General features: G+C 45.2%; 1 protein-coding gene across 3 annotated transcripts; it reads left to right on the top strand.

Annotated features, from left to right (window-relative positions):
- Positions 1–9830: 9830 nt before the first annotated feature.
- On the top strand, positions 9831–25693 carry CCR7 (C-C motif chemokine receptor 7). 3 transcript variants are annotated; one of them, XM_081886392.1, is made up of 3 exons: positions 9831–10312; positions 15510–15559; positions 23508–25693. In XM_081886392.1, the coding sequence occupies exon 3, from the start codon at positions 23514–23516 to the stop codon at positions 24582–24584; it is 1071 nt and encodes a 356-aa protein (XP_081742518.1). In that variant the 5' UTR covers positions 9831–10312; positions 15510–15559; positions 23508–23513; the 3' UTR covers positions 24585–25693. The 3 variants fall into 3 exon arrangements, with proteins under 3 accessions (XP_081742518.1, XP_081742517.1, XP_081742516.1); XM_081886391.1 differs by lacking the exon at positions 9831–10312 and adding an exon at positions 14029–14191; XM_081886390.1 differs by lacking the exon at positions 9831–10312 and having other exon boundaries at positions 15189–15559.
- The last annotated feature ends 1833 nt before the right edge of the window (positions 25694–27526 follow it).

The following is a 27526-nucleotide window of genomic DNA, read 5'->3' as shown; positions in this document are numbered from 1 at the left end:
CGCTATAAATAAGTCAGAAATTAAATCATTATAACAAAAAAAAACCACTATGTAAGAATTGCATAGTAAATTCTTTTGTTCTTTGGCAACATCTGGTGTTGCAAGTTTATAACACATTCAAAGCATTGCTTTTTGACTAATGTAGCTGAGTCCTATGTATTCAACTTTATATTAAATTCTCTTTAAAAAATACTTACTGGCTACTCTGCTACTCCTTCCTTCCTTCCTTCCTTCCTTCCTTCCTTCCTTCCTTCCTTCCTTCCTTCCTTCTTTCTTTCTTTCTTTCTTTCTTTCTTTCTACAATTTCAGATTAGGTAAAGGTAAAGGGACCCCTGACCATTAGGTCCAGTCGTGGCCGACTCTGGGGCTGCGGCGCTCATCTCGCTTTATTGGCCGAGGGAGCCGGCGTACAGCTTTTGGGTCATGTGGCCAGCATGACTAAGCCACTTTTGACGAACCAGAGCAGCGCACGGAAATGCCGTTTACCTTCCCGCCGGAGCGGTTCCTATTTATCTACTTGCACTTTGACGTGCTTTCGAACTGCTAGGTTGGCAGGAGCTGGGTCTGAACAACGGAAGCTCACCCCATCGCAGGGATTTGAACCGTTGACCTTCTGATCAGCAAGCCCTAGGCTCTGTGGTTTAACCCACAGCGCCACCCACGTCCCTAATTTCGGACTATAGTAATCTAAAATATAAAAATGTGAGTTTTCAACTACAGCAAGAGAAATGAATAAAACAGGTTATATTATAATGGTTTGACTTAATTTGAGGCGTTGAGTTTAGATGGCATAGATTTAAAAAATGGAAATTTATATCAATGTCAGAAAAATTTACATTTTCTTTTCCATCTTACATCACTAAAATGTATTGCTACATTACGAGGGAAGAGACGGTGTGTTTGCCTAGGTGCAAAAGACCCTTACGATGGCCCCGTCTTCTTTTGACTCTGGCCACCCCATAGCCACCCCACCTCAACAAGAACTCTGTTTTTAACAAGCATACCTGTCTTCAGCATGGCACGCTCACTGCAGGAAGAAGGGGGCCTCCCGGTTAACAAACATGCGAGTGTTGTGGTTGATTCAGAGATGCAGTGTGAACAATCAGCCCCAAAGCCTGCAAAACCACCTTGAAAACAAACAATCCAGGATCTCGCAACCATCACCAAGCAAGGCTTGGGATCGGACACAGCTTGATTTAATTTTCTTGGGAACTTCACCCTTGTCCTTGTCCCATTTACTGGTATATTGCACCTTTTCCTCCAAGGCGCTTGAGGTGGTGTATGTTGTTTTACTCCCGCTCCCCATTTTGTCCTTGCCACAACAGCCCTGTGAGGTAGGCGGAGAGCCTGCCACCAGCCCAAGGTCACTCAGCGAGCTTTGTGGCAGAGTGGGGATTTGAACCCTGGTCTCCCGGGGCCACAGTCCGACACTCTAACCATTACGCCACATGTGCCCACTAAAATGCTTTCACCACCCTTCTCTTCTATAGAGAGCCAAGTCTCACGAGGCAGTCTGGACATAGGGAATTCACACGGAGCTGAATTTGGAGAGGGGGAGGCAGCAGTGGGGTTTTCTCCCAGGCAGCATGTTGTTTTTTGCTTTGGTGCAGAAGTTTAACTTGGGTGTTTACTTCGTTTAAGCGTAGGGCTGACACTGCTCTAATTAATGGGGAAATTGAAGAGGGCAATACTATTAGTGCCCACAGAGCCTATACTCTCCCTCCTCACTTTCTTGCTCTGTGTCTCTGTCTTTTTGCTTCCATCTTCCCCTCTGCTTTCGTTCTCACAGCCCCTCCTTTGCCCTTTCTTGCAGCCCCTTTGAAGTGGCTTCTTGTTTTGCAAGGCTGTGAGGTTTGGGCTACTGAGAGGAACACACATACGTTTGGCTCCATGCGGTTGCCAAGGGGTCCTCACTTTGCAGTAAGAACAGAGAGCAGAGAGAATTGTCATCTCATGTACCTGGATGCAGAGCTGTCCCCGGGCAGGTGGGCAGTGGGAAGTAGCTAGTACCAATCACACTTGCGAAGGGGGCGCCCTCATAGGGATGCTGTAGAAACTCGGTTCAGTTGACATTTAAAAGTAAACCTACCCAATACACACTTTTCAGAACAACGTGAGGACCAGAGCACAGCCATCCAGCCGTTTTCACAATTGTAAGTCGCTTTGAGCAAGTAACAACGTGGCAATAAATGCAATTCAGCAACAATTAGAGTCCTTTGAAATTTGCACTTCTCTGAATTTTTCAGCGCAGGTTTTCCAACGAGGTGATGTGCACTGAAAGACATGGATGAGGGTAAAGTGTGCATTAAGATGCATTTATTGGTGGAAATAACACACTCAAATGTCTCCCATTTGGGGAAATCTCCCTGTGGAGGTGTGCATATTAGGCAGAATTGCAAACATACATGTGAATGGTAAGAAATTCACTCTGAAATGCTGATGAAGTCTCATGACGGCCATAAATGTGGAGAACTGAACTTAAGGGTGGAGAAATGGAAAACAAGGAGCAATCGTAGAATTGTAGTGTTGGAAGGGACCACGAGGTTCATCTAGTTAACCAACTGCAATGCAGGAATCTTTTACCCAATGTGGGGCTCAAACCCACAGCCCTAAGATTATGATTCCTTCTAGCTCAGAGATAACCAGTGTTGTGGACTAGGGCTCCCAGCATCGCAAGGCAGTTTGGCCAGTGGTCAAGGATATTGGGAGTGGCAGTCCAAAACATCTGGAAGGCACCTCACTGTTCTAGTGGATCCCTGCCCTAGTGGATTGAGCTGGCCCTGATCCCTGCAGTGTATTCCAGAAAACAGAGGGCTGGATTTGGATCAAGGAGATCCAGGTTTAAATCTCACCATAATAATACTACAGAAAATGCAAGTATGTCTCATTAGAGATTGGTTCAGTGACATTTACAGCAGCACAGTAAGTTGGCCTGGGAGAACAGTGGCTTCCCAGTAAATCCACCATGGAGCCAGAATTTGAACCAAGACCTCTTGGTTTGCATGTCACACCCTGAACAGGCTCTTTGGCACATGCTGCTGAAATGTTCCAGCCTTGCCTTGGTGGCAACCATTCTAGAAGGACTTTGTGATAACATGCACCTCCGTGGGGAAGCAAAAGACACCCTTAGCTGAAATGTATTTAATTCACATTTATCCCCTGCTTCCTCCAAGGAAATCACATCAACCGGGAATTTTCTAACAAAGAAAATGCAGGGGAAATTCCGCCCTGCAGTCCTTACAAATCCCTCCCACTCAAAGTGCCCTTTTAATACTACGGTTTACCTTTTGGGGATCTGACATTGTCTAATTTACTCCAAAGCGGTGCCAAACGCCAGCAGAAGGCCCCCAGCAACGTTTGGCAGTTAAAACCCCATGTTTCATGTGGACAAAGAACAAATCATGAGTGTAGGCCTTGACTGAGGTCATTATGGGCATGCAAACCGTATTTGTTTACCTGTAAGCACACACCTTTAGTTTATCTTTTTAAAATAAAAAATACAAGTTTCTCAATCTACCAGCTTTGCACAAAACAGCAGCCGTGTGTGTGTGTTGCTCAAAGCCAGGAAACCTGGTATTCATGGGTATTTGTTCACATGTGCACATATACCTTTTGTGATCTACCATGCTTGCACAAAATAGCAGTCCAAAAATAAAAAATAAGCAATGCCTCACTCCAAACTAGGTAAGGATTTGGAGTTGTTCACATGAAAGGCTACCTGTCACTTTATTTCCTCCCCGTCTCCTCTACCCATGGGCATAGCCAAGGGGACAGCAGGGAAAAGGCAGACTGTGACCTTTCCTTTAGTCAGATGGAAACAAAATGGAAGTAGGGGGCATGGAGGGAGACAGCACCCAGCAAAACATCACCACAGAGAGGGGTGGGTTTTTTCCCCACCGTAACTCACAAAATCACAAGTCAGGCACCTCTCAGGTGGGCACCACTGACATTGTAAGAAAACAATGTTTGTGGTGATTTCCGGTACATCTTATTCTGGAAAAATAGCACTGACCACAGATTACTCAAAGCAGGAAATATCCCAACCAAACAGGTCTTCCCCACAAAAATACCCCAAATTTCACAACATAGGAGTGGTGTGACTGGAGACTGTGACTGGAGACCCCGGGTGGAGTAACAGGGGCAATCTCGTCCTTTTCTTCCACGCTGTGGCTCCAGACCAAATCATCTGTCAGGATAGCTATGGCAGTCACAACTTCACCGGAAACCCTATGAACCTGTGTTCATCTGTGTCATGAAAGGCACAGTCAGGGGAGCTGTGAGCTATGACCTGGTCAAAACAGATGCCTAGCCTAACACAGGATTCAAATTAGGCCTCAGTGTTTTTCTTGCAGCAGCACCCTCATGGGGGCCTCCTTTCATGCCCCCACCTCTGCCAGAGAGGTGGTGCCAGTATAGGTGCTGATTTCCTGCAAGATCTTGCGAGATCTCATCAAAGTCTTGCAAGATATCAAGGAGGGCAAAAGATCTCATGAGATTTGGGTGAGATCTTGCAAGCTCTTTCAGGGAATCGGAGCCAAAGCCAGCACTGCAGTGCTGGTACAGCAGCCCCTACAAGTGTCCCTATTTTCCAGGGATGTCCGTGATTTAGAGAAGCTGTTCCGGTTTCTGATTTCATCCCAGAATGTCCTGCTGTTCCTTAGGATGTCCCTATTTTCATTGGATAAATGCAGTGCTGGTACAGCAGTCCCTCTAAGTGTCCCTATTTTCCAGGGATGTCCATGATCTCGTAGGGTGTCCCTATTTTCATTAGAGGACACAGGCCTGGCCAGGACAGCCTTCCTGTTATACATTCTGGGCATGACGAGGCATCTGACACTCACCTGAGTCTACTCCAGCTGAGGAATCACACACCTGCTTCCCAAGCTAGTGAGCCCCACCTGGGCTGTGGGTCTGTGTCCTGACCAGGCCATAGCTCATAGCTCTCCTGCCAGACTATTTGGTCTGGAGCCACGGTGTGGAAATAAAGGATGAGATTGCTCGCCATATACCAAGCACTCTACTATCCCAATTAGGCCCCCAGTGGTTTTCTCATAAGGCCCTTCTCAATGTGCCTAATTTGCCCACCTTGCTTTGGCAGGTCTGCTATAATCCTGAAGTCTCTTATGTCCAAGTCCAGATGAACACAAAAGGCTTGGACATAGAGATTTCAGGATGATAGAAAACCTGTCAAAGAAAGGTTTGGTGAGAGGAATGGAAATTAGACCTTGTAAAGTTGACCTGAATAGTGAAATATGTGAAAGTTGTTTCTTGGGGAAGGGAACAAGACCTTCTACCTGCCAAGCAAAGCCAGGAAAGTCCAACAGAGTCTTGGCAACTTATTCATACTGATATATGTGGTCCAATTCAACCAATGTCTCATGGGAAAACAACAAAATGGGAAAATAATTTTTCTGCTTATATATGTTGATAATATAATTTTGGTTACTGAGAACAAACAAATGCAGATTTAAATGTTGTTCATGTTTTCCTCTAGGCTCTGTGATTCAGGATTTGACACCCTGTTTTAAGCAAAACCTCGGGTACCCATGTGGGCTGAATTAGACCTGTTACTTTTGGAAGACTCAAGACTTTCAAGCTCTTGCATGCAGACTGGTGTGGGCAGGGATTCAGAAGTCGTTTTGACTATGAGTGGCAGGAGTAGAATTCAGAGTGAGTTATTCATATCTGAGGGGCTTTCAAATCTATACGGAGGCAGGAGCTCACTTACAATTGTGTGTGTTTTTCATTATCAATGTTCTTTTCTAGAACGTAATACAAATGTGTCAGGTGCTCCATTTCCCAGCAAGCTGCCCAGCAGGGACTCTTCCCTCACTTTCTCAGCAATCCTGCCTTTGGAGGTTCAAGAGCCTAGATGAAAGAAAGTCTGTTGCTTGTTTGGACTCTCCAGTTACAGTTTTAAAAGCCTGTCCAAAGAAAGTTTTAAACTTGATCCCATCTTGGACCACAAGCTTAACAAGAGTCAACAGTGTGATGCAGTAGCAAAAATAAGCCAATGCTCTTCTAGGTTGCATCAACAGAAGTGTAGTGTCCGGATCAAGGGAAGTAATAGTACTACTCTATTCTGCTTTGGTCAGACCACACCTGGAATACTGTGTCCAGTTCTAGGTACCACAATTTAAGAAGGATGTTGACAAGCTGGGATGCGTGCAGAGGAGGGCAACCAAGACGATAAAGGCTCTGGAAACTTACGAGGAGCGGTTGAAGGAGTTGGGTATGTTTAGCCTGGAAAAGAGAAGACTGAGAGGAGATATGATAGCCATCTTCAGATATCTTTAGGGCTGTCACATGGAAGAGGGAGCAAGCTTGTTTTCTCGTGCTCTGGAGGGCAGGACTCAAGGCAATGGCTTCAAGTTACAAGAAAGGAGACTCTGACTAAACGTCAGAAAAAACTTTTTGACAGTAAAAGCTGTTCAGACTCTCCTTCCTTGGAGGTTTCTAAGCAGAGTTTGAATGGCCACCTGCCATGGATGCTTTAGCTGAGATTCCTGCATTGCAGGGAGCTGGACTAGATGACGCTTCCAATGCTACAATTCTATGTTTCTATTGTGCTAAGGTGGTATCTGCAGAATGCCCTCCAGGTATGTAAGATCCTCTTTCGGGTATTCTGCTTCCAAACTGTGCAGCACTTAGCCTGGTAGCTGACTGGCACCCCGTGTAATTCTTTCAGCAACAGCATAATATGATGACAACATTCTGCCCCAGCGAGCCACTGAATTTTGCGCTGGCTGCAGCTACTACAGAGCACTCTCGTCTGTAAAGCAGGGCAAACAGCCAGCCTACCTTCACTACTTAGGACAGAAGCTGCTGTTTCCTTTGCTGAAGTCTTTGGAGAGAGGTCAGTGGGCATTAGACGATGCACCACACAATCGCCACTTCCCTGCAAAGAAGCTGATCTTAAATGCTCAGCATGTTATGCATGCACACCGTGGTGGAAGATGCAAGGCACTGGTGCATAGCATAGCATAGCCGACAGGCAGAACGGCTGGCTGAACCTTTCCTTTAGATACGTGCATATATATATATATAGCTTGCAATGCAGTGTAACAACAAAAGGCAGGTTGTGGTTTGGCTTTGTTTTCCATCTTTAGCAGCAGCCAGGAACAGAAGAACCATTTGCATAGAGTGCACAGAGAATATTTTTTTCTATGATTTGGGCAGTGTTGTTGTTTTGACAGCGCAACAGCACCTTTGTGGGGGCTCCAGGGCTTAGGGGACACCAAACTCTGTGTGGACCAGTTTGACTCCTATGGCTTCTTCCAAAGGGCCCAAAGCATTACAATTTCACTAGCCGAACCTTATCACCAGGAGCTAACTGGTCCACACTGAGGGGATAAGCCTGTGCTGGGGGGTGGTATAGCACTTCAAGTGAGGCAATTCACATTATGGAATTCTTGCAGGGGGTGGAATGCTCTCCACATAAAAAACTCAGTCAGATAGAAGTGTTCAGCCCTAGCCTTCTCCCTGGTTTGTAAGCCTTCTAAGAATAAAAATACAACCCAATGGAGGAGCAGAACATCTTGCACACAAATCTTGAAGTGTTGTAGGACAGAGCTGTTTGCGCCCCACATGGCCTGCAACTCCTAGGACAACCTGCTGCCCTCAGGAATGGCGGATAGCACCATTCCATTACCACTGTTGAACTATTATTTCGTGAAGGCTGCCCTATTGAGGCAAAAGGGGCCTTGCTCCCTCAACCAGCCTCCACCTCCCTCCCTTCTGACTTTACAACCAGTCCAGGGGGTTTACAACCAGTCCTATCCGCTTCTTCATTCTCCTTAGTCTCATCATTGCCTTTGAAGAAACTCAGCAGGCAGCAGGATGGAGGCAGAGTGAGAATTAGTTGGCTCTGCCTTTCTTTAGCTGGAGTCACCTAGCATTTGGCCTCTCTGCTTTCCATCCCACCAGCCTCAAGGGGAACCCAGCCACCATGGGCAACTTTCACCTCCCAGTTGCGCACTCAGCTTTCCACCTGGGGCCAGCAGCCGCTGACATGTGGGGTGGCAGGACACATTGGGGGAGAGGAAGGGTTGAGACAAGGCCCTGTTTTGAAAAATAAACCTCCCCATGGCTGCTACAAGGAATTAAAAAATGACAAGATGTTGGAGCAAGCTCAACATCTCGTCTAGCTTGGTCCCACAGACTATGGCCTTATTGGCTGTGGCACCCTCCCTGTGCAATGCCCTCCCATCAGATGTCAAAGAAATAAACAACTCTGACTAATTTTAGGGGACATCTAAATGCAAACCTGTTTAGGGAAGTTTTTGATGTTTGACGTTTTATTATGTTTTTAGATGTGCTGGAAGCTGCCCAGAGTGGCTGAGGAAACAGGAAACTCAGCCAGATGGGCAGGGTATTATTATTATTATTATTATTATTATTATTATTATTATTTATTTTAGTGTCCATGTGTCTCTGCCTTATGAAAGAGCAGCAGCACTCACCTTTGCTGGCTGAAGACAGCAGAGAGATGCCTGCACTTCATCCTAACCCTTCCCTACTCAAGCAACCAGCATTGGGGTGTTAAGGGTGCAGCCTTGATCCTATTGAAAGAAATGGAACTTAACGTAAGCTGTGTTTGACTAGTCGCATTGGTTTCAATGGGGCCCAAATTCAGCTAGCTTAGTCTGACTCCAACCCACTGCGACTATAAATGAATTGAGACCGGCAGAGATCTCTTATGCACAAGGTTGTACAGTATTGTTCTTGTGGGTTAGACATTTTTACAATTTCCTGCTCGTGCATACTCGGTGCAGAACCTTTAAGATCCATTTCCTGGAAGTGGTTTTTAATTTTTCTTTTTTTATAAAAAAAAATCTCCAGAAGATAGATAATACACCTGTTTCTTCTGCAAAATATGGCTGTGCGGTTACAGAGTAAAGCAGTTGCTAAACCATTGAATGAATCTTTCCGCATTTAACAGATAAAGAAAAGGGCAAATCAGGCCGCAGCCGTGCAGAGCGATAGCAATCACCTGAAGCAAATTTTCAAGGAGAGCTGGTAAAATCACTCACGGGACACTCTCTGTAGCCATGCTTTCCACAGGGAGCAAGGTGAAAAGGGTCTTCCTTCATGGCCTTTCCCCTGAGGAGGTTGAGGTTTTTTCCTCCTGCTGCTGCTGCAATGGCTAAATTTAAGTAACTGTTCAAGTCCTCAAAGGTCCTTGAAAGTAATTAACACATATTGTTTTATTCTAAGCAAACTAGCTTGTTGCAAAAGATGGGGGGTTTAAAGGGGAGGGGTCTAATATAAATAAGCAAACAAACCGCTTGCTTAGTGTGGGCCACACTAAGATACACAATAATTGCCCCATGGTTACCCATTTTTGTGGAGGAACGTGTGATTTTGCCTCATCTTTTAGTGCCTCATCTTTAAGCTGGGGCAACAGTGGCAAAAGTGAGGGTGCTGCTGTTACCTCTGTAGACACATTTTTGCGTGTGGTGAAGGAGGGCTAGCTGCCTCTGCCGTATTTCGGATTTGCTCATGGTTTTTATGGTCCCCCTGTGTTTGTTGTTTCAGTTTATATTTTAGAAGATAACTCATCCCGATATCTGTGCCCCTCTAGAGTGCGAATTTTGTCATATTTTATTTCGTGGTGTTTTTTTAAGATTGTGCAAACTGCTTAGAGGTTTTCTTTCGAAACATGAAGTGGTATACCAATTGCCCAAATAAACCTGCCGTAAACGGAGGCCGTGAGAGCTAAGGAAGACGCATGCGGACCTACAGGGCTAGTCATGAAGGGCACTGTCATTTCTCCCAAAGTTACGGCATACCTCTGTGCCCCACTCCCAAGGCTGATTCTCACATGGCAACCACAAAACACTCTCTCTCTCTCTCTCTCTCTCTCTCTCTCTCTCTACCTGAAAACTGCCGCCCCCAGTTCTCCCACACATATACATACAGTGAGCAAAGTTGTCTGGGGATTTGGAGTGAATACGAGTCATCAGCATGTTGATGAAACTTAAGCCCTCTTTCTCCTTTTCATCTAAACCAGGCGAGACTCTGAAAGTGTTGATGGTGAACACGCCATAGCTTTGAAACAAATTCAAAGACTTCTGGTGGCTGTGGTTTGTGAAGGGTTGCTGGGAATAGTAACTCTGTGAGGGGTAAACTACAGGGCCCAGAATCCCCTGAGGGAATGTTATAGAAAAAATTGGGGGTTTGGCTTTTGCTGCCCAACTCCCCAAGGGACCGAGTCCCTTAAGTCCATGATCGGTCAAAGATGAACGGGTGGAGGCAAGGCAGATCTTTATTTTTCTGTTGCAACAGAGTTCCCTCCCCTCTTTGCAAGGAGGTAAGAGAGACCCAGAAAAATGGTGTGCAAGCCCCTATAAATAATTTTGAAATTGCCCACCCTATACCACCCCCAAAAACCAGAGGCATGGGAAGGTCAGGTGGTACCCGGTGCAGAAAATTTCTTGTCACCCCCCCCCCCCACACACACAATTGATTTTTTCTAATTTATATTTTTGCCTGCAAAAATGGTTTTATGTTATTTCATATTTTCTTACAAAGGAATATGGATTCTGGGCCTCTGAAAACAAGTAGGCAACTATGGACAGATACTTCAATCTACAGGGTGGATTGTGTTTTTGCTTGTGTTATTTTATTTATATTTATTGTTTATTTATTTAATAAAATTTATTTTTAAAAACCTGCAAAATGGTTTACCAAAAAAAAACAAAACACAGCAGTAAAATCAAGAAAAATTAACAATCCTACTTTAAAACATACAAAAGCTAAAATATTAAGATTAAAATCACTTCAACTTCCTAAGCATCTAGGTCTGCTTGCCTAAAGAAGAATGCTTTTAGCAGGTGCCTGAAAAGAGTCTAGCAAAGGCACGTGCTTTGTTGCAATAGGCAGAGAGTTCCAAAGTGCAGGTGCTGTCACAGTCAACAATGCAGTACAGATATTATGTGGAACCTGTAGTAGTGCTTGAAACTACTGAAGGGGACGGTTTTCTTTATTATGACTTCACCATGCTCTGTATTATCTGAAAAGGAAAACATTTATTTAAGAAACAGGACTGCACAGCAGCAATCTAGTCTCATCATGATCAGTGGGACTTATTCCCGAGCCGACAGTGCATAAGATGGGCTGCAATCCTATGCAGATACAAGGGAGATACAGATACACAAGCACACAGCACACAGAAGTAAATAATCCAGCCTTGGGGAAATTTCGGCCTTTACGACATAGGAAAACGGCCAAGTAAACAGCTTTTTTCGTGGAGGAAGGCCAAGATATTAACTGATATGCATGAAATTTCATATATAGCTATATAATCCCTAGTGTAGTAAGATAAGACCTTTGCAGCAGGCATTTTCAAAAAAAGGTTTTTAATGAACCGCCCTAGTAGGGCAGTAATTGTTCCTTGATAATTTGTCACCCCCCTCCATGATGGCACCTGGGGCAGCCCGGACCCTCCACCCCCCTTTCCTATGCCCCTGCCCAAAACATCACAGAAGGAGGCGGTCTCCAGCAGAATTCTGAGTGTTGCTTCTCTCCTGTCTGCCAGGATACCTGATAATGCCTTACTTGATTGCATTTCCTGGGTAGCCTGGCCATTCCTTTGAGATGGTAAATACTTTAGTTCCTGAATCTCTTACACATATTGATAGTTTGCTCAGCTTAACATATACTTGCCAGACTGTTTTTGCAGGGAAATGTAAGCCCCTACATTCCAAATACAATTGTAAAGCTTTTCCCGTTTCCTTCCTCCTTGCAGAGAAATATTTGAGGTCAATTTGGGAGAGTCAAAATGGCTTCAGGATTGCTCTCCTGTGCTATTTCAGACACATGGTTTATGTACTGTAATGATCTCAGGCAGGCAAGCAAGCTTCGATAAGAATTAATGAGTCTCTGGCAGTTTTATGGTACGTTTATTTACAATTAACATCCAGAGAGTAGTTTTGGGCCTGCCACTCTTATCTATGAGTCTCTGCCCCTTTTGCAGCATGAAGGGTGCCAAAGTCCAGTCCTTTCTCTCTTTTAACCCTTTCAACTCTTCTGCTTTGGGGAGAAGGTGGGTAGACTCCCCCCCCCCCGCTCTCAAATGAAGAGCCATCTAAATGCTGCCTCCCTCCTGGTTGCATAGCAAGCCCCTCAATGCCGTCTATCTCCTCCCCCCCTCTGCCTGTGATCTTTCCGGGTCTGCTGCTCTATCTGAGTCAGGGAACTCTTGATGAAGGAGGGCTAAACTAACCCACTCCTGCTCTATCTGTGGCTGCAATCCCTTGTCTCCAGAGTCAGACTCTGGCTCCCTCTGTATTGGCATTCCTTCATCTCCAGAGTCAGACACATCCCAGGCTTTCGATTCAGCCACGTCTCTGACATATACTTATGTATGTGTTTGCCTTGTACATTTATGAACATTTATTCTGTATCTGAGACCTTCTTATAACAGAAATAAAACTAACTCTCAAAAGATCATCAAATGATAATTAAATAGAAATTCACTCTCAACAATTACAATAATTATTAAACTATGATTTTAAAAAATAACTGCAAGGCACAGTGCATACAATGCCACAATAAATCCCTACTTGAGACCTTTTTTAATCCAGGCAAAAGCATTTCCAGTTCCCGAAGCCTTTGATATGTTACCTGAGTTGCTTTTCTTCTACTGGCCTTGCTTCTTATACTTCTGCTGCTTTAACTATGTTGATTAAATGTACAACTTCCCCCAAAGAATCCTGGGAGCTGTAGTTTGTTAAGGGATGCTGAGTGTTATGTACTGAAGTTCTCACCCTGGGTCAGCAGGGAGATACTGTAGATAGTTTTCACTCAGGTCCACATATGCAAATAAGGGATTGAAAGTGACGTTCAGTGATTGGATAGTTACAGAAAGTGGTTACAGTTGTGTTGGAGTGGAGCTCTATACAGTGGTACCTCGGGTTAAGTACTTAATTCGTTCCAGAGGTCCGTACTTAACCTGAAACTGTCCTTAACCTGAAGCACCACTTTAACTAATGGGGCCTCCTGCTGCCAGTGCGCCACCGGAGCACGATTTCTGTTCTCATCCTGAAGCAAAGTTCTTAACCTGAAGCACTATTTCTGGGTTAGCGGAGTCTGTAACCTGAAGCGTATGTAACCTGAAGCGTATGTAATCCGAGGTACCACTGTATAAGCAGGCTGGCTAAACCCTTCAGTGCAGTTCTGTTCTGGCCTGTGAATAAAAAAGAGCTGTTTGAAGAATCGCTGTGTTGTCTGATATGTTCACCCACAACTTAACACTGAGAGTCGCGGGGAGGCACCTAGTTCCCTCCCCCGCCCCGAGCTACGATTTCTAAAGTGGCTTAACAATCAGAGGGAATGCTGGGAATTGTAATTCTGGGAAGGGAATAGGAGTCTCCTAACAGATCTCAGTAAAGTTCGAACAGATTTGCTCATCCTTATGAGGCATAAACCTGACCTAGATGGTGCAGGATGGTGTTTTCATGTGCCCTGGGTTTGTCTTTAATCTCGTTTGTTGTTGTTGTTGTTGTTTGTTTGTTTGTTTGTTTGTTTTTTGGTATTGCTTTATTCTTCTTCTGGAAGTCACTTTGCGGCAGCACCAAGAAAAATAGATAGAGGGGCACAGAAGTGGGCAGCGTGCCTTTTTGTCCAATGTTTGGTTCCTGGAAGAAAGAAAACTCTGTTTGGGGACAAAGGCAAGTTACTTATTGCAGGGGGTGCTTCCCCTCCTCTGGTGGTCCTTGCGTGCTTTGTGGGCCTTCCTGGGTGAAAAGCGGGGGCTCGTAAGAATATAAATATATATGACACCTGTTCCTCGGAGACCACAGAGAAAGCCATTTTTCACCCTTTGCCAGAGGATGACTTGCAACAATTCATTCTGCAGGTTGTTCTTCTCGAAAAGGGCAAAGATCTCCTTATCACTTGGGCCATCTGCATTCTCTCAGGGCAGCAGGAAACACCTGAGGCTATCAAGGGCCTCCTCAGTGAGGCTGTGCTCCAGGCAGGAGAAGGAACAGCAAGTAAAATCTCTGCCTCTGAGCGCAACGCATCATGTGCTCCGTCCTTGCAAGGGTATGAGGGCTGAGCCAAAAAGAAAAAAAGAAAGAAAGGAAGTTCCTATAAATTGCTCTTCGCATAGTATCATTCTAAGCTCCCTTTCACTAGCTGTCATTGTCTGGTTACGTGGCAAGTTAGCAAAAGGCCATGGACAGAGGTAAGTCCTCTCTCAACCTCAACTTCAGGGTTCAAATTGAGTCAGAAGCTAGCTTCTGAACCTGTTTCTAGCTCCAAATCTACTAGGGAACAATCACCATGGCAGTGTGTTTCTGGGCATGTGCAGAGTAGAATTGGCTTGCCATTAAACGATGGCAGCCTTGTGCTCAGACGCCCATCTGGGAATGGGGGCAAGGGCTTCCAAGTGAAGGGGGGGTCAGGTTTAAAAGCCCTGCCATCTCTCCTTCCTTGGAAGGTGTGTGTTTCAATGAACACAATGTGCTACTTACTGCCTTGCCTTGGCTCCCAGTACAGCTGTTAAAAGAAGCCCAAATTTCAAAATACAAGACAGAGGAAAGGACCACAATGTGGTGTTTTGATTTATTCATGTTAAAAACCTCTTCTGTTAAAAGTGATAAACTCCACCCCACCCTCATTTCTAAAGCCAGAGGGTATAGAGGCTCAGACTATCTTTTCTGAACAGGAAGACCCTAATCTCTAAGGACCTACACACTCAGTGATAAGTGAGGCTTTCTGTGCATGCTCAATGGCACATACTTCTGAATGAGATGCCACTTTGATAGGAAAAATAAACATATATGTATTTTCCCCCAGCAACATTGGTTTGAATGATGTCAGTTCTGTTTTCTGTTGTAAATAATAATAATAATAATATAAATCACAAAGGGGGGAATAAGGAATGAACTGGGCAAACTGCTTTAGATAAGATGATGCAGAGCTCATGCTTGCTTGGGAAGCTGCTTTCGGAACAGCTTTTTGTAGTCCTCTGGGCACAATGCAAAGTGCAGTTTTGGACTTCCAAGCCTCCTGTCTTATGGTCACAAGCTTTGGCGACCATAGGATAGGTGTCAGCAACTGCTACCCTAGGGCCAACTCTGGCCTTGCAACTGCCATCCTTGAGGCGGAGGGGGAGTAGGGGTTGGGGGAAGCAGCAGCTATAACAGGGGCACACCTGCCAGCAATATAATTTGCCTGGAGTGATGGTGCAGCCATCGTCTACAACTCCCCCTTTGAAACAGCCATCCAGTGAAACCACTTTTGAACCTTAGAAACCACCTGCTCCCCTCTACGAAAATAAATCCCAAATCACAGCCCTGTTTATCACACCTAACGCATGATCTGTCCTCATTGCAGCCTTTTCTATAAGCATTTCAGAGTGGGCATGAACAACTTTGCTGAAAGACCACGATATTTCAGCCGTCACTTAAATTTGCAAGGCTGCCTTCTCTTCATGTCCTCTTCTGTGTTGTCCCAGCCGCTTTCTGTGTCACTGTGTGCATTGTGTTTCCCTCCTCTAGATAAAAAGCTGAGAGCGGTCATCGTCTTGAACTTGCCTCTCCTTTTCCAGGTAAGGAGCTGACCCAAACGGCCGGTGTCCCTTGAGCACTGCTGCTGTGGGATGGGGTGAAGTCATTTGATACAGGGTCTGTTGCATGTTCCCTTGCTCCACCTTCCCATGTCAGTAAAGGGAAGAAGTTGGGCAATGGGAAGGATTAAAGGTTCAGGGTGTTTGGCAAATGGCCACCGGGCAATAGAACTTTGATTCAGCTTGCATTTAAAGGCGAGCCTAGCTGGACCGCATGCTCTGCAGAGACGCATGCACCAAACCACAGCCATCCTTTGAAATCCACACTTCTCAGAATCTTGCCAAACCGTTCTCCAGCCAAGCAATGCGTACAAAAATGCATATACTCAAGTCAAGTGTGCAGGTGGGTGCATACATTACTAAAACATAACCTACAGAGATGAATGATTTTAGGGGGCATTGCAAAAATTAGCAAAACCGCATACCCAAGAATGTGCTCATTAGGAGAAATCTGCGCTAAAACGCTGGTGAATTTTCATGAGGACTATTTTTATTGGTTATAGATTAGTAATTCTTTATTGTAATTGATAAGTGTAAAGTGTTTAATTACTATCTGCTGGTGTTTAATTTTACTGCTTACTATTGAATTCCAATGGGTTACTGAATATCGCTTAATTGGATATAAGTTGTTTATTTTTAAAGTTATTGTGATTTTTTAAATATCGGATCAGATTGTTACTATTAATGTTTGACTTTTTTATTATTATTTATATGAGTTGGAAGCTGCCTAGAGTGGCTGGGGCAACTCAGCCAGATGGGTGGGGTATAAATAAATACATTATTATTATTATTATTATTATTATTATTATTATTATTGCCAAAATGTAGAGAACTGAAGTTTAGATTGGAAAAATGGGAAATGGAAAAGGGGCAGCTTTTCCCATCCTCCTGGGCAACCATCTCAAGGCGCATTTTATCCCCACCTCTGAAGAAAGGCGTGTTGCTAAGTTGTGAACTGAGGTTGACTCTGGAGCTCCTCTTTCCCTCATTCTCGCATCTTTCTCACTTTCATACAGGCTCTCTCTCACTCTCTCTCTCACACACACACATTCAAGGGAGAGGGTGGAGGTGTTTTGTGGTGGGCTGCCTCTCTTTTCTTTCTCTTTGGGCGATGCTCCTTCTGCAGGTCCACCCACAGGATGTGGTAGGAGCCCTCGCTCACAAGCCCACCGCAAGGTTTTCTTGCAGGCCTCAGAGCTCGGTGTGTTTTCCCTTTTAAACTTTGTGTGGCCGGTTCGCCTCCCAACCCGCTGCGGTTCTTTCTCTCTGCACCTCTGCCACTCCTCACACCCGCCATGTGTGCAGTACATACCCCTTCTCCCTCCCTCCCTCACTACAGATCCCTCTCCCCAATCTTTTGCTCTCTCTCCTTGCTATTTTTGCAACAAAACACACTAGCAAAGTCCCCAGTAGTTCCTGTCCCTTTCTCCAACCCCGCTTCCCACTGACCCTGTTCCTTCTCCATCTCCAGCACTGCTCAGACTCAGTCCTGGAATATCATGCCTCTTCCACGTTTGAAAATGGGCAACCCCAGTGTGTTGTTTTCATTGTCTGGACTTTCCAATGCAAATGTCAGGGAAACACACACCAAGCTTCCCATGTGACATAGCAAGGGACTGTAAAGACATGAATCACAGATCACATGCTGTGGTCACCCACAAGTGGCAGAGGGATTTGGAATCACCCTTTTCTAAGTGGAGGGAGAGCTTTTGACCACTAAACAGGCTTTTAAAACCTGTTATCTTAAGAGTGCATACATCATGCCAAAGTTAAACAAAGGATGATGGACACTTAGCTATGGTTTGGTATGATGTCTGAGCTGATAGACCATAGTTTGTGAGAGGCCAGCTAACCTGAATCAGAAACCATGGTTTGAAGTGCATGAACAGACCATGGCTTGTGCCAATTATGGTTTAGCACAATGACAGAACTCATCATGACCTTCCTTATGGTTACTTCTCTGCTGCCAAAGATTGGTGTGCCAAGGGATGGATGGATTTTTGGTTTGGGTTCATGTCAATTTTGCATATGTTTGTTCCTAAGTCTTTCCCACCATTTCCCCACATTAATCTGCGCTAAAATTTGTATTGAAATACTGCTTTATGACGAAGTACCTAGCTGATACATATTTTATCTCGCAGTACACCTTTCTTGAGGTATTTTAGTCAGAAATACACATGCTTTTGGGGAGTTGCTTCCCCCTCCCTTAATGCCATGAATAGCATCACAAAATCCCAAGCAATGCAAAATCCAAAGGATAATGAAGCCCTAATCCACACCTTTAAAAAGCAGAGACATCCCCTTGCCACCAAAGGTCCGTATAGTAAAAGCTATGGTTTTCCCAGTAGTGATGTATGGAAGTGAGAGCTGGACCATAAAGAAGGCTGATCGCCGAAGAATTGATGCTTTTGAATTCTGGTGCTAGAGGAGACTCTTGAGAGTCCCATGGACTGCAAGAAGAACAAACTGATCCATTCTGAAGGAAATCAGTCCTGAGTGCTCACTGGAAGGACAGATCCTGAAGCTGAGGCTCCAATACTTTGGCCACCTCATGAGAAGAGAAGAGAAGACTCCCTGGAAAAGACCCTGACGTTGGGAAAGATGGAGGGCACAAGGAGAAGGGGACGGCAGAGGACGAGATGGTTGGACAGTGTTCTCGAAGCTACCAGCATGAATGTGATCAAACTGCGGGAGGCAGTGGAAGACAGGAGTGCCTGGCGTGCTCTGGTCCATGCGCTCACAAAGAGTCGGACACGACTAAATGACTAAACAACAACAACAACAACAATCTACACCTACGTCTAGGAAGTGAGAATCAGGGCATTTCAATTCACATAACTTGAATTCCCCAAGCATTCTCAGCTTGCTTTCTTAATTTATTCTTGCATTTCTATCTCACTTTTCCTCCACGCCATTTTATCCTCCCAGCAACCCTGTGAGGCAGGGCTAAAAGATGGCAACTGGCCCAAGATGATCATGACGACAATACTTTTCTTTTTTTGTACCCCACCCATCTGACTGGGTTGCCCAACTGGGCTTCATGTGGCTGAGTGGGGATTTGAACCCTGGTCGCCCAGGGTATCAGCCCCATATATGCTACCTTGAGCTTCTTGGAGGAAAGGCGAAATATAAATAAATGAGTATATACTTTCCCACCAGTAAATATATTCACAGATAGGCACTCCAGACCATATCACTTGCAATGGCGGTTCTGATGCCTCTTCTCCGTTAGATTTAGTCACGCACAATCTTCTCATTCTGAACTTCGCCAGCAGGATCATGTCCCTAGTGCTGTCGGATCAGCACCATGAGGAATGTAGTGGAGAAAATATTCGTTCCATGTAACGAAATAGGTACTTTTCTCAGGGCAAAACTCAGCAACGGGACACTAATCTGGACTGCTGTCCAAGACCAGGTATAGATCACATAAACCAGGAATATTGGAAGGGGTGCCCTCCAGATGGGGTTGGACTCCAACTCCCATCAGCCCCAACCAGCAAGGATGATGGGAGCTGGAGTCCATCAACCTTTGAAAGGGGAATTCCATGCACTACCTTTGCCGTTAGCTTTTTGTTGTGAGTGAAACAGCTGGTGCAGACACACCTTTGTTTTTGAAATATTTCCACCACCATCCCCGGAACATCTTTTGTAATGATGTTTAGCGTGTATGTAGCATTTTCTGAGTGTTTTAAGGTGTTTCACCCACATTATCAATACTGTAATCTCTATACAACAGCCCTTGGCAGGAGATCAATGTTATTATCTGTATACTGCAGATAAAGAACTGAGAAAGAGTGGCTCATTTAACACCCACACCTGCTGAGCTCATGATAGGGATAAGATCTGAACCAGGAATTACATGATTTCTAGCTCAGTTCCTAAGACACAACCGTAACCCAGCTACTGCCTGGGAGCAGGTCCTGTTGAATTCAAAAGTAGGCAGCTATAGGATTCTGTTCTATCTCAGTTAACTGTGCCAGTAGCTAAGGAAGCATCCTTCATTTATTTTATTTCGTTGGGAAACTTTGGTGTAAGTACTGCACATCACATTGTCCTTATGTGGGGTCAGAAACTCCAAGTTTGAAAAAGAGAACCTCTTCTGCCTATGATGACATCCTCAAAAAGGAATGAACCAATCGCACGTGACCCTTCATAAGGCAACGCTCACATGTCCAAATCAGAATTTCCTCCTTGGTATCTCACAGGCCCAAATGTGGCAATTTTCGAAAATTTAACCGCTGTCATGAATTATTGTTCCGTCTGAAAATGGCAGACATTCCCTAAAGATAGAGTTGTTGTTTCTCCCCATTGATTTGCATCAGTTGTTGTTTTTTCCCAGAAGTTGATAGCCCTGTCATAAACTCATTTTAGTGATCCCCATGTTCCTCTTTTTACTGAGGACAATTCTCTATTCAACCGTGGAACAGTCTTCCTCGGGAGGTGATGCACTCTCATTCATTGGAAGGTTTTTTGGTTTTATTTTGTTTTAAATATTTTTATTAGTTTTTTAACATATCATTTTCAACAATTATTAAACATACTTTTATATCTTATTCAATTTTTTTGACTTCCATCAATCACATCTGAAAATTTTCCAATCTTAACTAATATCTCTCTTCTTTCTCTTCTTTGCAATATTTCATATATTCCTCCTTACAAAACTTCTTGTGGTCCTACTAGCGTAATTTGTTGATTACACTTGCTCTTCAAATAATTCGTATATTTCTTCCAATCTTCTGTGAATCTCTGGTCCCGCAGGTTTCGAATCCTTCCTGTCATTTTGTCCAATTCTGCGTAGTCCATTAATTTCATCTGCCATTCTTCTTTCGTTGGTATTTCTTCTTCCTTCCATTTCTGGGCCAACAATACTCTTGCCCATTCATTCATTGGAGGTTTTTAAAGCAGAGGTGCTTTAGCTGAGATTCCTGAATTGCAGGGGGTGGGACTAGATGACCCTCAGGGTCCCTTCCAACTCTACGATTCTATGATTTTATTGGAGAAGGTGCCAAGACAAAGTCAAATTTAAAGGTAAAAAAAAACTTTAAGAGGCGAGTGCAGGAGGGGGCCCCAGCATTGCCCATCACCTGGGAGCACCAGGGCAGCAAACTGAGCTGGCACAGAGCAGGTAGCTACGTGAGAGTGAGTTGCTCTATGGAGAGACATGCAACACATCTATATGAACATGGCAATACAGTGGTACCTCAGGTTAAGTACTTAATTCCTTCCGGAGGTCCGTTCTTAACCTGAAACTGTTCTTAACCTGAAGCACCACTTTAGCTAATGGGGCCTCCTGCTGCTGCCGTGCCACTGGAGCATGATTTCTGTTCTCATCCTGAAGCAAAGTTCTTAACCTGAAGCAATATTTCTCGGTTAGCGGAGTCTGTAACCTGAAGTGTGTGTAACCTGAAGCATATGTAACCCGAGGTAACACTGTAGTTATTTCTGCATTTGCATCTATAAATATAAATTAGCCTGTGCATTTTGTGTGCATGTCTGTGTCAACAGCACATTTCTAGGCAATACATTTCCTCTTTTTCTGGCAATGTAATTTTTGCTTGGCTATACAATTCCTGGAAAGCTTCGTTTCTGTAAGCATATGCCTGTTAGGTGGCAGGCATTTCTGCAAAATAAAAATGCTTTCAAACGTCACATACTGAAAATTCCCTTTACGTAGAAGTCATCCCGTCTTGGTGGGTGGGAGAAAAAACGGTTCTTACAGAAGTGGTTCCCAGCTGGTGGCTCACAGACTCCAGGGAGTCGGCGTAACCCACCCAGGGGATCTGTGGCGCCATTTGCACAACAAAAACTACTAGAGAGATATCATAGTTTTCAAAAATAGGGGGTCCATGTAGCTTGGCTTTTGCAAAACAAGGGGGTCTGCAGTACTTAGCTGATGGAGAACCACTGTGCTACAGTGTCAATCAGAGAGAAAGAGACCTGAAGGTCAAACCGGGTGTGACGTTATTCACGTCTTCAGTCCTTACACAGCAGGTTTGTTAAACAATTAGCCACTATGGTGGGGCTCATACTGGGAAGCTGATGGGGAGCAGGGGCGTTTTAACACTTTTGCCCTTCAAACCAAATCTGGATTGGGGCCAAGCGTTGATATTTGAAAGGAAGTGTGTACAGGAAGCCAAACAGATGTCTTATAAGCCTGCCCCCAAAACACAGAACCCACTTCTGTTCTCCCAACACACACACACACACACACACACACACACACACACCAGTGCCTCTGCGGAGTGTTCTTCTTGAGACCACACAGTTTACTCTCTTCTCTAATACTCTCTCCACTTGGGGCTGCAGGGATGAGCAACACAGAGAGTAGCTCTTATTTGCTCCAATCTCAGTCCTCTATTGTAGGGTTTTTATCTACATCACAGATAGTCAGCAGGACAAAGGCTGTCCTCACTTCAGTTTCAGTTCATCTCGCTTATTAATAATAATAATAATAATTTATTATTTATACCCCATCTGGCTGGGTCCCCCCAACCACTCCGGGCAGCTTCCAACATTAAAAGCTTCCCTGAACAGGGCTGCCTTTAGATGTCTTCTAAAAGTTTGGTAGTTATTTTTCTCTTTGACATCTAGTGGGAGGGCGTTCCACAGGGCAGGCGCCACTACCGAGAAGGCCCTCTGCCTGGTTCCCTGTAACTTGGCACAGGGAAAGAAATCAAACTATTAAGTAGCATACTGGCGACTTGCATTGGAAGAAAAGCTTCCATTGGTGCACATTTGAACCTTTCCAACTTGGGTGGCTTTACAAAGAGGATTAATCAAACTCTTGGCTGTGAATGGCTAGCTATGATGGCATTGGGGCATGAACCCTCCAATCTCTGTGGCACCTCCCTCCCCAATCTGGAGAGCTCATGGTCCCCCGTCCCCATCCCTATTTACTTTCTAAACAGCCTTTAATGCAGTTAAAGGCTGTTTAGCCTTTCGTGTGAATGGCTGCTCATCTAATGTGGAACCTAGAGACTTAAAAGTGGGCATCCACTCATCCCAGGAAATCCTTGGAAGTGTAGTCTCTGTGTGGCTAGATAGCTCTGAGAGCACCCTCACCTGGCAATGACCTCCAGGAGACCTTCATAGGATCATAGAACTGTAGAGTTGGAAGGTACCCCGAGGGACATCTAGTCCAACCCCTAACAATGCAGGAATCTCAACTAAAGCATCCATGACAGACGGCCATCCAACCTCTGCTTAAAAACTTCCCAGGAAGGAGAGTCCACAACCTCCTGAGGGAAACTGTTCCACTGTCGAACAGGTCATACTGTCAGAAAGTTCTTCCTGATGTTTAGTCGAAATCTCCTTTCTTGTAACTTGAAGCCATTGGTTTGAGTCCTGTCCTCCAGAGCAGGAGAAAACAACCTTGCTCTATCCCCCATGTGATAGCCCTTTAGATATTTGGAGAAGGCTATCATATCTCCTCCCAGTCTCCTCTTTTCCAGGCTAAACATACCCAGCTGCCTCAACCATTCCTCATAAGGCTTAGTTTCCAGTCCCTTGGTCATCTTGGTCACCCTCCTCTGCACACATTCCAGCTTCTTAAATTGTAGCACCTAGAACTGGACACAGTACTGCTAGTGTGGTCTGGCCAAGGCAGAATAGAGCGGTACTATTACTTCCCTTGACCTGGACACTGTACTTCTGTTGATGCACCCTAGAATATTATTAGCATTTTTGTTGCTGCTGCATCACACATCTACTTGTGATCTACTAAGACCACTAGATCCTTTTGAGAAGCCATGATAGTTAAACTGCGAATCAAACAATTATACCTAGATATAATTCCTCGATTAATGTGCCCCCTGATCTGAAGATTGCTTCATGGGGTTTTTTCGGGGGGGGGGGTCACTTGGCAAATGCTGCAGAGATGTTATCCCCTCCAGTGTGCAAGTTGTAACTGATTCTTTTATCTGCCTCCTAGCTCTGCATGAGCCAGACTGTGACAGCTGAATACGACTACAATAACAACTTCACAATTGACTACGATGCATATGCAGACATCTGCAAGAAGGATGAGATCCGGCGATTCCGTGCAGTTTTCTTACCTGTTGTATATTCCCTTGTGTGTTTTGTGGGGCTGGCAGGCAACTGCCTGGTCATGGTGACGTACATCTACTTCAAGAGGCTCAAGACGATGACAGATATCTACCTCCTCAACCTCGCCATAGCGGACATCCTCTTCCTGCTGACTCTCCCCTTCTGGGCCTTCAGCGCAGCAAAGTATTGGGTCTTTAAGGAGTTTGGTTGCAAAGCCATCCATTGTATCTGCCAGATGAGCTTCTTTAGCGGAATGTTGCTGCTGCTCTCCATCAGCATCGACAGGTATTTCGCCATTGTCCAGGCCCCCTCAGCCCACCGCCTCCGGTCCCAGAGAGTTTTTGCCAGCAAGGTCACCTGCCTCTCCATCTGGATACTAGCTTTCGTCCTCTCCATCCCTGAGCTGGTCCACAGGGGCATCTATGAGTCTGACCAACAGAAGCCACGCTGTAGCATCCTAGCACACAACTTGCTGGCCTTCAGTACCGGCATCAGGATTTGCCAGATGCTCTTCGGCTTCCTGATGCCTCTCCTAGTGATGACGTTCTGCTACTGTGTCATCATCAGGACCTTGTTCCAAGCCCGTAGCTTCGAGAAGAACCGGGCAATCAAGGTCCTCATCGCCGTGATGGTGGTCTTTGTCCTCTTCCAGCTGCCCTACAACGGCGTCGTGCTAGCTGAGACCATCTCGGCCTTCAACCACACCAATGGCGAATGTGAAGTCATCAAGCGCATGGATGTGGCCAATGACGTGACGTACGGCCTGGCGTGCTTCCGCTGCTGCCTCAACCCCTTCCTGTACGCTTTCATTGGTGTCAAATTCCGCAATGACCTGCTCCGGCTCCTCAAGAACCTGGGCTGCATCAGCCAAGCGCAGCTCTGGCAGTGGTCAACGTACCGGGAGAATGCAAGGTGCTCCATTGCCACAGAAACAGACACCACCACCACTTTCTACCCCTGAAAGGCCCCATGGACCGCCAGTCAACTTGGTGCCTCAACAGCAGCCTTTTCCTTTGGCCAGCATGAGAGATTGACACTTGGAACCTTTGAATCTCACCCGGTGGGTATGTTTCCAAGTTGCCTGAAGGGCCCAACGGACCGCCCCCTCCTCCACAGATCAACTCACATAATTCAGACTGTTGTATAGAGTAAAGAGATGTGGACTGCAGAAAAGTTGCTCACAGATCTCAAGGAAGTGAGCTGATGGCGGGGACAAAACTCTGCCTATGAACTAGAAGAGTGAGCCCAAATCAGGGTTTCCCAAACGTGGGTTTTCACCTGGTTTTTGTCACTACAATACCCATCACCCCGACCACTGGTCCTGCTAGCTAGGGATGATGGGAGTTGTAGTCCAAAAACAGCTGTAGTTGCAAGTTTGGGAAACCCTGGCCTAAATGAATGTAAGAAAAGTTGTGTTGGATCAGGCCAAAGGCCCATCTATCTAGTCCAGCATTACTGTTCTCACAGTGGCCAGGTACCTATCTGCCTTCTCACACAGGACTTGGTCTCCAGGCCCCTCCCTAGCTTTGTCTGTGGGACTCTCTATCGTTTCTCGGTGGTGAGGTAAACGCACTCTGCAGCTGCTCAGGGGCCCATTTAATCTACTCTTACTGAATATTATCATGTGTTTTCTAGCAGATTGCTTTGAACACAGCTATCCTGGGGGTTTACCTTAACGCAATACCTGTCCAGAGTCTCAGACTTGTCAGAGGAATGTTCATAGCTCGTTTTGTTCAGGAAATGGTCTCTCAGCAGGAGCCAAATCTTAGAAGACGGCCTCTTGAGACAAGAATATGTTCTAAACAGGAGAAACCCAGGAGAGATTGGGTGATGCAGCATACCTTCCCTATTCCCTCAAGTTATGGAAGGTCCGTGTTGGGGAGAGAAGCCGCAGTTAGTGACTGGGACTCAGAAGAGATCTTTGAACTCAGGAAAGTACTATTTTGAGGGCTGCCTCTCTAGCAGTCTGATGTGGGATGGTAGCATTTGCTGCTTGTAAGAGGGTTAAGCTCTGCCTCCACCTGTGTTCAACTTGTACATTTATAAATAAACTCAAAATATTAACAGACAGACCATAAGCCTCTGGTTATCTCTCCCTTCAAGAGGAAACAAGTGCTGCCCTTGGACCTTCTCCTCTCTTATTGTTATTATTGATCATCATCGTCGTCACTGAGTTATTAATTGCCTTCTAAACCACTGCCTCTTGGCAATTTGCATATAAGAGAATTCAAAGCAGTTAAAACCACAAAAGGTACATTTAAAACATGACCGGAAGCCTGACAAGCTCATGGAAAACCCACATTGGTCCAGCTGGGGAAAGCCTGTTGGAACGGGGGGGGGGGATGTCTTTAATTGTTTCCAGGAAATGCAGTTATTGGCCACCTGTCCCTGGGCACTTCCATAGAACAGGGGCAGCCGCACTTAAAGCCCTGCAATTTGTGCTTGGGATGTTATTGGGGCAGTTATACCCGATCCTCCTTTCAATGCTATCTGCACCTGCAAAAAAGGAAGGAGCGGATGGACTGCTTCTTTTCCAATTAGTGCATGCCCATAACTTTTTTTTTTTACAGCACAAATGTCTCGAGGGTGGTGTTCTGCCTAGACACTGAGATCCAGCTCTGAGGGCCTTCTGGTGGTTCCCTCACTGTGAGAAGCAAAGTTACAGGGAACCAGGCAGAGGGCCTTCTGGATAGTGGCACCCACCCTGTGGAACGCCCTCCCGCCAGATGTCAAGGAAATAAACATCTATTTGACTTTTAGAAGACATCTGAAGGCAGCCCTGTTTAGGGAAGTTTTTAATGTTTGATCTTTTATTATCTTGTTGGAAGCTGCCCAGAGTGGCTGGGGAGGCCCGGCCAGGGCTATAAGTATTATTATTATTAATTTTGCCCCACACTGGGAGAGCATTGCCGAGCGACTAATAAAGCAGAATGATGTATGGATGGTCCTGTATAAAACCACCACTAATACACTATTATTGTGCCCAGGCCATGTTGCAGAGTACACTTATGAAAGAAAGGGATCCCAAAATGTCTGGAGGAAACTGCGTAGACTGACCTCCATTCCAGAGCAGGTGAAGTAAATGCACAACAGGTGTGAAACTGGCCCTTGCGAACGAGGTGGGATCTTCCACCAGAACAGCAGCGCATGGGCTCTGAGCTTCCTTTCACACGGGCGCATTGATTATTCAAGGGAAGCTGAAGTGAAACTGTTTCTGAAACTGCGATCGAGATGTGGGGTTTCCCCACATGCATACTTCTCATTTCACTTGCTCATGCCACCCCCAAACATCAGGGAAATGGAATCCGAAAACAGGAGGCCGGTGAAAAACGTTTGGTGGTTTCACTGCAAAGCAATGAAGTCTCTCGTTTCCAGAAGCTGGTTGGTAAGATAATGGAAAATGGGGGTGGGGTGGGGAATGAGGGACTGAAAAATCAGCACTCCCTTTAAATAAAATAATGTGAATGAATGACACTTGACTTCAAGCCGTGGCCAAGCAGAGCAGCCATTGACAAACACACAGACACACACACTGAGAAAGGGGGGGGGGGCAGACTTGCATAAAACATATGTGCATTGATTCGTATGCTTCCTGATGTATGTTGTGCTCTAGGAGGCTTAATTTGGTCAGAATCGAGTATACACTTCCAGAATTGACCTTGAATACATTACGTCTGGTAAATGAGCCACCATTAGCCACTAGAGGAACGTGAAAATATGTGTCCTGGGCTTTTTAGACTCGTTTACCCATGTACTATCTGAAACCAAGGGGACGCATTGGTTGCCAGATGTGAAATAGATTAGCCTTATGTCCAGCTCTCCTATCCCTCTATAGACTTTTCTTCTAAAAACAGAGAAGGCGAGAAACTTTCTTTCAAAGTGAAATTTGCAATTCTCAAAATC

Source organism: Podarcis melisellensis (assembly GCF_964234715.1).
Source record: "Podarcis melisellensis genome assembly, chromosome: 13".
Classification (NCBI taxonomy): Eukaryota; Metazoa; Chordata; class Lepidosauria; order Squamata; family Lacertidae; genus Podarcis; species Podarcis melisellensis.
This window is presented reverse-complemented; position numbering and strand designations above follow the sequence as displayed.

What these genes read in the sequence shown, in the direction of transcription:
- CCR7 (XM_081886390.1), top strand. Translation starts at nt 15,326, where the DNA reads ATGATCTGTCCTCATTGCAGCCTTTTCTATAAGCATTTCAGAGTGGGC. An exon ending in ACTTGCCTCTCCTTTTCCAG is followed by an intron (nt 15,560 to 23,507) that starts GTAAGGAGCTGA and finishes TCTGCCTCCTAG; the next exon opens with CTCTGCATGAGCCAGACTGT.